The sequence below is a fragment of the Phalacrocorax carbo genome, chromosome 4 (assembly GCF_963921805.1).
Source record: "Phalacrocorax carbo chromosome 4, bPhaCar2.1, whole genome shotgun sequence".
Classification (NCBI taxonomy): domain Eukaryota; kingdom Metazoa; phylum Chordata; class Aves; order Suliformes; family Phalacrocoracidae; genus Phalacrocorax; species Phalacrocorax carbo.
This window is the reverse complement of record NC_087516.1, coordinates 32,957,484-32,972,239: the sequence shown is the minus strand read 5'-3', so window position 1 is coordinate 32,972,239 and position 14,756 is coordinate 32,957,484. Positions and strand designations below refer to the sequence as shown.

Below are 14,756 nucleotides of genomic sequence, written 5' to 3'. Positions count from 1 at the left end.
CTGGATGCAATGAAAAGTACAGGCTGAGAAACAGTCTCTATCTCTGTGAAGATGCTGTTGTCAGAGTGACCATTCTTTTATTCTCCTTACATACATAAAGAATTTTTTTCAGTAGTGTGACTGATGTGGGTAACAGAGAGAAACTATCTAGTTGAGTGAATACCTAAGCACAGAGGATAAAGGGAAGCTAGTCTTATATCCTGAGGAGTCACTGTTTAGAGTTAAGTTTATTTCTGACTGTTCATCCAAACCAAAAAAATCCAAACTGATTCATCATCACAGTACAAAGCACCCTTTAGTATCTGCTTCCAATGTGCCATTGCAGAGCATATACACCAAGAATAGTAATTACACTTTATGTCAATTACGACTAACCACGTTTCATTTCCTGGGACCAAAACTGTTTAATCAAACATGTTTCCAAACGTGCATGGAAAAAACCCCACATCTTCAACTGCTAGAAACACATCCCACACCCGTCAATGGCTTCACATTCGAGAGCACACAGCATATCTAATCTGTTATGGTTAATTCATCTCTCAATACCAGCTATGTCATATTGAACCTAAACAATTGTGTCAACAGGGAAACTGATATTTATGCCACCACTACGCAGTTGTGAAGGCATCAGATGGCTTTCAACGGTCTTTTAGACCAGAAAACTCGAACTTGCTTGCCACAAAGCTAGATGGAAATGCTTTAGGATAAAGACAATTTCCTCGAAAGACACTCTAGAGAAATGACTAGAGGCACTACTAACACGTACACAGAGCTGCTGGTTTACAGAAGCCTTTATGTGTTAGGACTTAATTGATTCTGATACCCTATGGATATATTTTCTAGTCCACAGTTTGTGAAAATATTTCACTAAATGAAGACAGAACCAGTGTCTGTCTCAGAGACAGGAAACGGGTAGTTGTCTTTTAGAAACACCCATAAATCAACCAAATTTATTCTGGGCACAGAATAAATTCCAATCAGTAATGCAGACATATGATTTCCAACTTTTAGAAGTATAAATTCAAAAGGGTTAGTGTCAAAACTTAGAAGCAAATCAAGCAAAATTAAGGGAAAGCATTAAATACAACAGTATGATGTACACCAGGAACAAACACACCTAGAATTGGATGAATAGGTAAGTTTCAAAAAACTGGCAAACAAAACATTAAAAAAATTTCTAATTGATCCTTCTCAGGTCGATATATACGATTATGTATTCATGTCCTGCAATGATAAAGAAACCCTCCTCACGCCATTGGGAAAAAAGATATTATGTTAAGTAACTTGCTAGAGAATACCTACAAAACACACAATATGCTCTGGTTTTACTGAAAAAAGATCAGCTTCTTTGACTGAAAGCATATTTTTTGCATCCAAAAGTTTCATCCAAGTATCTGGAGTCCCAGGGACTTTTCTGTATGTGGCATTTTAAAAATAAGATGGTATTATTTCCATATACTTTCAAAAATCAACTGTCAAGCAATTTACATGATCGGTGTTACAACGTCCTCCTTGTTGTGCACAGAAAAGCCTGGGATTTACTGAGACAAATTTGGTCAGCTTTCCACATGTAGGTCCGTGCTATATGGATAGGTAAGACTTTTTTTTTTTTTGATGTTTACATATCATGCCTTCAAGCACTTTAAGACTTGACTAAGACCACCTCACCCAAGTTTGATCCAAACTTTGGAACTTCTCTGGTGTTAAAAAGGATGGGTGTCTGTGGGGTAGGGAATCCTTCCTGCATCCCTTCTAGACAACGTCTGAACTACAGTACTTCTCAGGCAGTACTTTGCATGGGCAAGTATTTTGCATGGGCAGGCAAAATAGTCCGTAGTCTGGTAGAGAACCTGACTTTGCATTCACTTTGAAGAGGGCCAAAAGCGACACTAACTTTCTGAATGCAAGAAACTACCTCTCCACCTTTGGTGGCCCAGTCATTCAAACATCTGCCAGGAAAGGGGCTCATTTTAACAACAAACATTCTAAATATAACCAAATACAAAATCAGATACACAAAAAATATATTTTTAACAAGACAGGACCCACATGATCTCTTCTGTCCTCAGATGTGCAAATCTATGAAGGCCTGCTCTAATGATGATCAGCTTTCACTGCTCTTCTCCAGAAGAGGACCGCATTTCCTACCATTTCTCCCCATCCTGTAATTTAACTTTTTTTGTATAATGCTGTGTTTTTCACGCGTAGCATTTGATGTAGCAGTATGCAACTGCAGCACACAAACATCTTTTTTTCCCTTTTGAAAATACTGCGTCCCTGTTCTTTATAAACCGGACATTTAAAAGGGATAAAATACTGAAATGTCAAATCTAGCCACCAAAGGGAAAAGACAATAATAGATAATCCTGTGCTGCTTAAACTAACCAGGCTCAATTTTTAGGGGAAACAAGAGTACTAATTCTTGTGACAAAGTTATTCAAAGTCAAAGATTTCTTTGGAAAAAGAGATTGCTTTTTTGTATTTTAAATATGACATTGATTTTTTTTGTATGCAATTGTTCTGAAAATATTTTGATGAGTAACAGTTAAATCTTGGACAAAAGCATCCTTACAAAACATTACAGATTAAGTTAAAAATCTATTTTTCCCTTAGGCAAAGTGGTTAGTGAATAGCTAACAATAAAGTAATGCATGCATTTCAGTTTTGTATATCCTTTCAGTACTCCTGTCCATTAATTAGCCATTGATTTGAAAACGTCGATTTTCCTGATAATGGTTTTATGTGCAGTACGATCAACCCCATTAAATTCCTCTTATTTCACATGAAAAAGTGGATCACAACTTCATATTTATTTAAACAAACCCAGCCAAAGGCAGCGTGTTGATTTTTTCCTTCATTTTATGCTTAGAGATTTTCAGTTGCTTCTATACATAAACGGCTAGCCTGGCATATTACAGGATGAAGTTTATAAGCTCTTTTTCAGTAAACAATATGAACTTGCAAGCAAAACTAACTTCCTTAATAATGGCAATATTTATGTTGTTTTCACATGCCCTACAAAAAAGCTGTACATAACACAGGAAAAAAAACTTGCTATGGCCATTATAATGATGAATGCACTGACCCTTATAAAGCTGAACTTAGTGCATCTCCTGTAGTTTTACCTACTGGGTAGGAAAAAAAAGAATGACTTAAAATAATACGGTAAATTTTCAACTCCTATTTTACCTCCGAAAGCAACACAAGGAAGAAATAACAGCAACCAAGTGCTGGAAGTTTTAAAGAAAAAATTCCTTTGACTTAAGAACATTGGAAAGCTTTTGTCCCTACTCCTTCACAGTTCAGATGTGGAGAGTGAACTCAGAGGAATGCAATTTATATACTCTCCCTCAAAACAGACGAACTTACTTCAATGACAAAAATTAATCTATTAAAAAAAAATCTAATAAAACCAGTATGACTACAGGTACACAAGTTAAAGTTTCTATTGTAACGCCGCATTTCAACGCCTAAGAAATCTAACAAGCTGCTGCATTTACCAACTTTGTGTATTGTTTAAAGTGCACCTATATAAAATCAACAAATAATATTTCTTCATGTACAGCTTATGTGTTTCATAGTTCTATGGAGTATTTTGCCATATTTAAATACAGTTTAGAACTCCCTGCACAATAACCCATTTATTACTAAACAATAATTTCTAATGCATATTTTGGCTGAAGAAGGTTTTATTAGCTCAGTTTCTGATTTAGTAAGGTAATTAAGTGCATGACTACCTTTCAGTCCCTTGGCCCTATTTCCATGCCTATCATTAGTCATTTTTGGATTAACTTATTGAACTAGGAACTTGCAGAGAAAGATCTTTAACTTAGAAGAATACCAGAGCCGCTCTAATATGCATTCTAAAAGGAGCCAAGAGAACATGTGATAGTGCAGTGCCAGACAGTATTTCACAATAAGCATGTCCTTGTAGAAAAAGGTGCTTGATGTAAGAACTGTCCAAAGCTGTGAAGTCACAGGTTAACTCACATCTGCATCAGAACTTTGGACATCTCTTCACTGAAGGAATCAGTGAAATGTCATATTATTAAATGGTAATGAATCACTTCTGTCATAAAACATCTTTGGAAAGATCATGGTCGACTGATAATGAAGCAAAGCAAATTTAAAGAGAACATCTTGGTCAGTTGTATACATTTTATTCAACTGGAATTTAATAAAACCCAAAACTAGGAAGACTTCTAAAATTTGACATAGAGATTAAAAGGCAGTTTAAAACATGCTGTAACAAACACGAGGCTTTTAAGCAGTAAGCACCTATCCCATGCAAAGAACCATCTTACTCAGCGCATTGATTAAAATGTTCACTTGAAAACTGTGGTGAGGAAGATGAAAAAGATCACTAAGGAATAAATTACCTGCAAACAGAGCATTGCCTCTGAGGCTGGAGAGCAGTGAACATCACTATCACCGAGTAGTTACGAGGTGGAGCCTTCACAAATCTTCGGAATTTATCTCCGTTCATGCGGATGACTGAGCGCCTTGAGCTCCACTCCATCAGCTGTTCCACCTTCTCAGCCAAGAGGTTCTGTAATTGAAGACAAGGATGAGGAATGTTTAAGCTTAAGCTTCAAGTACTTCATACCTATATTCTGCCTTTGCATTCTCAGAGCTCCTATGGACTTAAGCAGGAGATTGGGAGCACCTCTATAAAGCTTACAGCACAATTGAGTCTTCTATGTAGACAAGCAGATTTTAAGTATTTAAAAAAAAAAAATAAGTCAATGTGGCCTTAAGCACAAAGGATACATAAAATGAAATCAAACGTGTTGCTACCAAAGGCAAAGGACTAGAGTAATGCTGACTGTCAAAATACAAGATACAAGTACAGCAATCCTCTAACTTCCATTAAAAATTGGAAGTTTTAGAAAATGCAGCATTATGTTATACTGATTCTATTTAGTAAAAAATCACAGCAGGGTATTGTCAGTCACTCATATTCGATGAAAGAAAAAATGTAGCTACAAAAAGCGAAACAGTTATTACATTCAGAATTTCCTTACCAATATTGTCATATTGAATTTAAATTAATATATGTTTCATATTTTGCTACAGACATGAGCACACTCTTATAAACCCATCTAGGCACATTCAGTTATGAGATCAATGTTTTCAGTTGCCTTCAAGACTGAGATCCCCAAAATATTTTGGCTGAATTCTAAGTGTATAAAAAAAAATTGGCACCTGTGTGGCTTTTCTTTTGCGTGAATCACATGAATTATTTAAAAGCAGGCTATGAGACATATTAGAAGATAAATATATCAAGTTAAATATATTCATCTAACTATTCCTATCAAAATCTATTTAGGTTTTTTTAATCAAGTAAGTCTTTTTAGTCTCCTAAGTTACCTGCTTTCAGTGAGGCTACACTGATTGTGCTCTAGGTGGACTGCTACACCTACAGCGTATCAAGACCCATGCAACAATCCATCTTGGTTTAAGTCTCCAATTCCCTGCTCAAGAACACTGTGGAGGCTGCTTATATCATAGAAGGGCTAAAAAAAAGAGTGGAGAACAATGGAATAATACAACTTACACAGAAGCTCAGTGCTGAGAGAGGCTGGGAAGGACAAAGTGGGACAGACAGAAACAGAGACAGAAAGTAAAGTAGGAGCAACAACAAAAGGGAAACAAAATTCAGGAAACTGGAAGGTAAGAGACTTCTGATAAAATATGCATGAGTTAGTGAAAGGGTATGCAGGCTGATGAGGGTCTGCTGTGGAAGGGAAGAAAAAACTAGCTTGACAAAACATAGTAAAATGGGGATGCTCTGAGAAAAGAGAACTTGAAGGCAGGCAAGACAAGGATAAAACTCAAATACTGTGCAGGAACAACTAAGCTTTGCCACCTGGCTTTTCTAGGAATTTCTAAAAAAACAGAATGAAATCGGAAAAATTAGCTTATCCAGTAACATTTTGACAAATCAGTAAGGCTATAAATAAGAGTAGAGAGAGGTATATGAGGGTAAGGAAAGAGTAAACTACAAGGATAAAGGAAAATTACATTTTGCCTGTCAGATCTTCCATCTTAAAAATTAGCAGATGATGTCCCTTGGAGCTCCTTATAAGACACAGCTGGTCATCAGAAGTTTTGAGTCAAAAGCAGCTTTTATCAGCTTAAATCACAAACAGTTTTGACATAGTCACATTTATCTGACCCTATAAACCCTTTAGAAAAAATTCCTTTATGTTTTCATTCCTGTGAGAATTTAGCTGAGATTTGTAATCACAAATGTGGAGGAGAGATTACAATTGTGTTTATCAGGAAAATACTGGTGATTCAATTAATATTTCTTCTGCTAAAAGACATATTATGGTTTTGTTAGTTTTCCTTCAAAAAGATATTACGTAATTTCTTTTGTTTAAAAAGAATCATAAAGCAGATAACGCAAAAACAAAGCCTACTCATTTGTAAGATTTCCTTGGATTAGCAGTGCCTGGGTTAAATCTTTCTGTGCATTTCAAAAGCTTCACTAGTTTTGCATGAGGCGCTACATTTCCTTTGTAAAATAACAGTGTTGAAGAGTAACGACAGAGAACATTTAGAAACAAAAGGCAGAATTTTCCCTATTACCCAAATGGAATAATAATAAAATCAATAATCTATTAATACCCAGGAAAGCACTGTTAGAAAAGACAATGATCTATCTCAAATTATTCTTCCCATGAAGGTACTGAAACTAAACATGTCTTCCAGTATTTTTCTTTTACCAGCTACAACCCAACTATACAAACCATACATCAAATTGTCACCAAAGTGAATCCTCATTAGGATTCTAGACATGTGCAAAAATTGTATTAACTCACCTCTTTTTACCCCCTGGGGAAACTTTTCTGCCAAAGAAAAACTGGAAATTGGAGAGGATGGCTAAATCAGACCCAATAGACAAAACACATCTAGTGATGACTGAGACATGAACAATTGTTACTTGTGTCCAGAAAATGAGACACTATCTCGCTTTTGCTCTAGACTGCTAATTTTCTGCTCTTTTCCACAGTCTATACACGGAAAGACCCTAGATTTGTTTACTCCCATTTATTTACAGAACTCTTCTAAGCATTTACTAGCTTTATGCTCGTAACTCAAAGGGACTGTTTTAGTTGAAATACTAAAAAAAAACCCCACCACCACCAACAAAAGAATACCACACAAACCCAAAACCAAACCACAAGCGTAGATCTGAGAAGGGAAATTCTTCCTTTACGAAAAGAATTGCAGTTTTCTTGGTACAAATAACTACAGAAGGGTCAACAGATAACAGTCTACTAATAAAAGCATACAGAACATTTAAAAATCAATGGGTGAAAAGGCAGCCATGTATAATTAACTTATTTTCATTACCTGATGCCCCAAGCAGAATAAAAGAACATGTATGATCTAGGTGTGGAAACAATATGAATGTTAATATCTCTAAAACAAACATATTACTTGCCGTTTCTACACAGTTTTGTAACAAGTGAAAATACATGGCACAACAGTATTTCTTCTAAACTAAATAAGCTTTAAAAATGTAACAGAAAATCCAGAATCCAGGAACTTTCTGATGCAACAAGGAAAGCAGTTCTTTATTTAGGACAGGAATTTCTCCATTTAAAAAGTCACCTATGAAAATTATTTCTGTTGCTGGAAGAGGGGCAGAGTCATTGGTATTTTGGCCTCAATCTTGTTAAGCGGATGAGCAGTCCCCACTGAAACAAACTGCTTGGGACAGCAATTCTAAATAATTCTGCTTTTGTCCCTAAAGCTAGCAAAAGATTTTTTTCATTTGCAGTTCTCCATATCATTGAATCAAGAACAAAAGAATAAAGTTCATCTATTACAGATCGCAGTTTCCAGTGATGGGATGAAACAACTATGCCACCTGTCAAAAATGTAGGCAAACTGTGACAAGTTACAAAACAGAAGATGCTGGCAGGCCCAGCTTCTGGCATCTGCACCTGAAGCAATTCCCTGGTAGGGACTGCTTCCCAGTGATCCCCCATATCTCCTCTCTCTGCTTCCGAACCCAACAGAGCTTGGCATCTACAAGCCTTCCCTTTCATATTCTGTGACTAGCAGATTAGCTACTCAAAACACAGATTTATTTATTCACTCTCCCAAGACACAGTGCCTACAAGACAAAGCATAAACAACCACCACCCTGTATAGACACATTTTGCCTCACTTGACTTAATCTTCCTTGGCCAGATTTTCTGAATGTCTTTTGGCCCAAATAAAACTGTATCTCTCGGGGCGGGGGGAGGACAAAAACACAAAAGAAAACAGAAAACCCACCCAGATTTTCCTAAACCCTGCTTGCTGTCTGTGCAATGAATGCCACTGACATTTTCAAGACAAACCTCTTACTTTTAAAACAAACAAACAAAACATTTAAGATTTAAATACTTGTTGATTCAGATTTGTTGATCTGGGAAATATACATCATAGCAAAATAGCTGGAGTATGGCAAAGGGAAGCTTGTCCTTGGTTCTCACAGAAGTTTTATCATATTGTCTTTATCACATAGACATATTTCCAATGGGTTTATATTACTGAAAATGTATTTTGAATTAATTTTCTTCTTCAGACTTCCTTTCCTTTACTTTGCCGTCAGTCAGAACAACATCACACTTAAGGCATAAAGGGCTATTTAAAAAAGCAAAGAACAAAGTCCCAGCGATACTACTCAATGCTTCAGTGTCCAAACTATCCTCCTTTCATTTGAAACACAGTAGCTCTGCCAATTTGCTTCTTTCAGGTTTCAGATAAGGCTTCATCTCTTCCTGTTATAAGACAGTACCTCCTGAATACTACTAGACATGTGAACGTGGAAGACCTCAGCTCTAGAAAGGTGGGGTCAAGATCTATATGACACAATATCAGTACCAGAAAAAGTCCTCAAAAAAATTAGGCAGGGACTCAATCTACTGTCAGCCACTAGTAAGGCTGAGGCATTGGTTGTTACCAAGCCATACCCCTTTCCTGATAAAAAAGTCTAGTTCAGTCCAGTAGCTCAAATTGCACCGCTTTTGTAGTGCAAGAAATAAAGCAAGGAGTTTCTAATTAATGATTTGATACTATAGTATCAAATCCAATATCTCCAGTGCTACTGGAGATAAAGTAACTACAGATTTTGTCAAGTATTTCTTAAATTATGACACTGCAAATAAAAAACACATTTAGGTGGCTTGACTTCTATGTTTCCTTTAGGTGTATCTTATCAAAACCAGCTAATGTAGACTGAATGACCACCCTTCACGAAGACTGTTTTGTTCACTTACATGCATCAAATCCCCAAGAAATGTTAGCTTTGTAGGTAATTATTTCAGGCAACATGCATTGTAAAAAAACCAAGGTTGCACTGATAACGTATGTAAAGTATCTCATAAGTCACTCAAGCTTAAATTCCTATTTGTTTTAACAGCCTTCTGTTTTAGTCTTATTTACGCTAAGAATAACAGTATAGAGAAGCTAACTGTACTAATAAATGCATTTCAGCAGTATGTTGTAAGAATAGTTAACTCCTCTGAAAATGTGTTTGATAAACATTCACAGATATGTAATTACTGACTCCATTACATTAATGGCAGAAAGATAATGAAATTAACATTCAAAGCGTTGTTACAGTCTATTTAAATTTACAGTCATTCATTCTTCTGTTGTCCCTTGTTCACCCGATGCCTGCATATAAATGCAATTTACACTAGCAATACATCAGCATCCTTGAATATATCAAAAATAGTTTTATCATTTGTAAACCTTGACAAACAATACTTGCATATACTCAGGTAACTTTATGTCCTTGTATCTTTCCCTACACACTGAAAAGGGAGAGGATAGATGACTCCCACACAAGCCTTCTAAACAAGACCTCACATGGCCCATAGACTTGAAGTTGCTAGAGAAAAGTGATTTCTTTGGTCTGTCTAGATCTTCACTCTTCTCTCCAACACTTCGCAGGTTATTCTAGAACCTGGCAAAAAAATTAAAATCTATTTCACTCTGATAAAAGTTTATTCCTCCTCAAAGTAAGACATGCAGCATTGGTAGCTTTAACCAAAATATTTATTCCCTATTTTAAACTTGTCTATAATAAGCCTTTGATTCTTTGACATCAAAATGTTAAATTTACAAATTTTGTTAAGTGTAATTTCATGATTCACAACACAAGAAACGCTAGTTCTAACTGAGAACTCCAGGATCAACTCTCTGGATATTCCCGTGAGCAACATACTTCTCTGCAGCAGAAATTAGCAAGGCTTACATCAAATTCTGGAGGGACTGGAAGCACAGTACAATCTGTTCTTTAAATCATAAGGTCATAAACTAATTCTTCTGTTGAGAATGGCTGTGTCAGTACTGCAAATGCTTCCTTCCCTGTCCTACTCTCCTCTCCAGCCTTCCACAATGTTTCAAAGGTTGTTTTTTAATTTAAAAAAAAAAAAGAGCATGAGTTATTGCAAATATTACTAACCACTAGCATATGCGAAATCTGTTAGGATAGTTTTCTCCCTTTCAAACCTATTTATTTATTTACCAAAAAAACATTGCCTGAATATAACTGAGAAGCCATGTAAGCTGGCACAGAGTTGATATTATGCTCCATTGACTTAGTCATTTAGCTGTGACTGAGGATTTGTTTCTTGGAACCAGACACTGATTTTGATCTTTATGCAAAATAGCCTACATTTTGTGGTAATAAGCCTAAAAATGTATTTTTAAGGCCGAGCAGATAAATGAACAGAGAACTAAAATTACTGAGTTTTTTTTATTTTAGCCCATAAGTTGCTTATTAGCAATTTAAGAAGAATCTGGTTGATTTCCTATTATACAGAGCTGTCATTTCCTGATCAATATACAAGGAAGTAGTAAAATTCGTATTTTTTTCCACTGTAGAAAACGCAAGATAGAAAGTAACCTGCATAATGGTTTACAGGGATGTATTTTGTGCAGTTGATTTAAAAAAGATCCTTAATTTCCATGGAGTACAATCCAAAATTCACAATTTCTTTCAAAATATAGGAAACATCCTTTTTTGTAATTAATACTTTCCCAAGTTTTCATAATCTCTCTCAAATTTTATTTTTAATGAAGTATTCATGAAATTCACCTAATATAAATAAAGTTTGTAAAGTCAACAATATGAATTAAGAGTAGGACTCTAGTACTGTAAACAAGCACACAGTTTACTTCAGGAAAGAGAATCCCTACTGTACTGCATTAAATAAACACAACTTAAACATTTAAGAGTTTATATAAATAAGCCTAGGTAAGATGCCTTACACAGCTATGGGCTTTTTCCCTGCTGTTTTATTTTACGATTTTTTACAAGTATGGAATTAAAAACATTATGAGAAATATCAAAGGGATGAATTATGAACTAGAGAAAAGATACTACAACAAAAGCATCAGCTAAACCTCAAAATACATTTTGCTTAGGTCACCTCTACACTGAAAGGATATTAGTCTCTGGAGAACAAAATATAGGACAACCAGGATGACTCCAAGAGTACTTGTTATACAGAAATGCTAAAGAAGTTCCATTTATTCTCAGTGGAAAACACTTCAGGGTGACCTAGCAAAAGTATTGTAAAAGTTCCTTTTTTACGAGATGGGAAAAAAATCCTTACCAAAATATTAAAATGATGCAAAAAAAACTTAAAAACTAACATCATTCTGCACAGGTATTTCAATTCAATAATAAGACAGTCAACCTCCCAATTCTAAATAACTCTATATTTTTTCAGTATTTGGTACCTTCAGATTCCTGGGAACTGGATATGGCCATACCTTTCAGAGTGCTAAGTTCAGGATTTTTAAGCACATACTTCAAGTTAATTCTATATACAATTATTATTTCACAAATAAAACCTCTTTCTAAATCGAGATAAACATTTCACAGCTATAGATTATCAAGGCATGTGTGGCATTAACATACTCATTCAGCCCGCCATTTTAAAATATTTCTGAGTTTTAGGTAAGACTAAAACTGAGCTACGACAGCCTTTTAAACTAATTGCTATTTATATTACCACTATGAGTTTCAGAAATTCTTCCTCACATCCCTCAAAATTTTTTTAATTAAGTTCAGCTTGCTGCAATACTTCTCTCACAGCATACAGCAGCCTGGCTGAATTCACAGTGGAGAATTATGAACTAACTACTGAGAGCCATTCAAGAACTATTATATACTTTGTGTACCTCTCCCTTGCTACAGAAAATATCGACTTCTTGGACACATTAACATTGGGCTTATTTTTAAAAAGAAAGTAACTTTTGGTCTCATTCTTTTCACTTCTTTAGTGTGTGCTGATATCAGCAGGCAGCCTTATTTAAACAATCTAGACCATTTGAAGAAATGGCATTTCTCTACTAAAAGCAAAGGCTCAACAGTACAGAAAGACACAGGCCATTTCTCCTTCTTTCCCCCAAATGTCATTTTTCTGTTGTTTCCTAAGGCTAGAGTCCAAAGTGTCTTTGAAAACATGAAAGTGAGACCTCTTTTTGAATTATATTCCTGTTTGACTACTCTCAAGCATTATTTGTGAAGTTGAATATTTCTCCAAACCATGCTACATAGCCAACTGCTCCCTGTCAACTTTACTGCAAATTATTTTGTTCAGCTGAATCTCTTTAAAATACGAGATCTATTAAAAAAATAGCTTTACAGAGCAAACTGTAAGAACTTGGTAATTCAGCACCAGGTTGCTCATATAGTAGTATAGTTTTGTACGTATCGGAGCAGGTAGCTTGTGTACTTTATATAGAACGAGGAGATGCTGCTCAGGGAGAAATGCAAATAACTTATATAGTATGATCTTTTAAAAACAAAACAAAACCCAAACAAAAAAAAACCACAAAAATACTCTTCAGAGTAATTATTTATCCTGTAATACTTTCCATATCCATAAAAGAAAGACTGGAAGAAAATAAAAAAGTCAGCATTAACTTGAATGTGCTCTCTCGTTGGGATACAATACAGGCAACCAGAATACCAACTTCAAGTTGAACCTGAAGAGTTTGCATTTCTTATCTAACTTTGGTTGTAGATTCAGTTGACAACTCTAGACCAGCTTCACAGAATTCATGGAACAGTTGAGGGTGGAAAGCACTTCTGGAGGCCATCTAGTCCAACACCTCTGCTCGAGCAGGGCCACTTAGAGCCGGCGGCCCAGGACCACATCCAGACAGCTTTTTAGTATTTCCAAGGATGGAGGCTCCACAACCTCTCTGGGCAACCCTTGCCAGTGCTTGGTCATTCGCACAGTGAAAAAGTGATTCCTGATGGTCAGGTGCAACCTCTTGTCTTTCAGTCTGTGCCCATTGTCTCTGGCCCCGTCACTGGTCACCACTGAAAAGAATCTGGCTCTGTCTTCTTTACACTTTACCCTTCAGGTGTTTATATACATTGGTAATATCCCTCCTGAGCCTTCTCTTCTCTAGGATAGACAGTCCCAGCTCTTTCAGCCCTTCCTCAAAACATTTTTAATTTCAGAACATTAGATGGAAAGCATGATATTTAAAGGATGTGCATGACAAGACATCACTTTACTGAACAGTAATTCCTCCCTATTTTTTATTCTTTGTGAGTGTAAAGGAAGTTCTACTCTATAGAGCACATAGCATCTGGAAGAAAGGGGACCTGAACAAGCATAGACACCAAGAAAATTACCCTTTTGTTCAAAGTATATTTGCTCTCTGTTTCATGATAAAGTAATTCCACGGTCTATACTACTGGAAAGACCCTTCCTTTCCTAGCAATATGTACACAGTACCATTGAATTAGCGTACTGCCACTCCTCCTTCCCCACCACCTGCACGTTCCTCTGCATATTTGTGGAACAGCAAGATTTTACATTGAAAGTTGATATAGCAATGGTGAGGGTAACACTAGACACAGGTAAATTGCTTTAGAAATTTGAGGTTTCTTTGCCTTTGGTGGAATGCTGGCAACAAAAATCACAATTTGAAAGGGAGCTAAAAGCCAAAAGAGCAAAAAAGTTCAGGTTATTACTGGATTTTCTCTCTGAAAATTTAAAGAACTTAAATGACAACCAGATCTTTTCATACTCTGTAAAGAGGCATTCTAGAGAGACATTTTACAAAGCCATTGATAGCTGAGCTCTCTTCATTGTGGAATCACCACAGAGACTAATCCCTCAAAGCCCTGAAGTACAGTACTACCACTGAAGAATTACCCAGCAATCAGGCCAGACAATCAAACTGTGGGCAATGTTGTAAAAGAACTGTCTTCCTCTTCTTCAATTCTCTAAATTATTTCAAAGACCAGGTTAGAATTCAGATGCTGTATTTTCAGTCACTGAAAGTACAGAATAGATGACTAAACTGCGACAATGAAAACAAGTTTTATTTTAAGAAGAAGCTTATGAACTGCTAGCTATGGAAAAGGCATCAAGACTTTACAGTGAATTATATTATAAAGGAAGGCTGGGAAGGGGCAGGAGCATGTTCCCTTAAAAGAAAGAATGCTAAGAACAAATTAATTCAACAACCATTAAAAATTTAAAATGCCTAGTAAATAAAATACAAATCAGAGATGCTTTGGTTCCATAAATGAGTGAAAAGACACTGGAATGAAAAGAATAAAAGGGCAGAAATTAAATTGTTATAAGGTCACTTAAGCACTCTTTGGTAATCAGAAATATAACCTCTTTAACAGGGAAACAATGAGAACTCGATCAAACATACTGAAATTATTTTGACAGAATCCCCTTAAGAATAATGAATGGGTTGGT

General features: G+C 35.9%; 1 protein-coding gene across 1 annotated transcript in view; it reads right to left on the bottom strand.

Moving 5' to 3' along the window:
- TUSC3 (tumor suppressor candidate 3) overlaps positions 1 to 14,756 on the bottom strand; it is a 136,920-nt gene that overhangs the window by 85,124 nt on the left and 37,040 nt on the right. Inside the window, exon 2 of the mRNA XM_064450837.1 lies at positions 4,380 to 4,549. Coding sequence (XP_064306907.1) covers positions 4,380 to 4,549 — 170 coding nt within the window. The remainder of the gene's footprint in view (positions 1 to 4,379; positions 4,550 to 14,756) is intronic.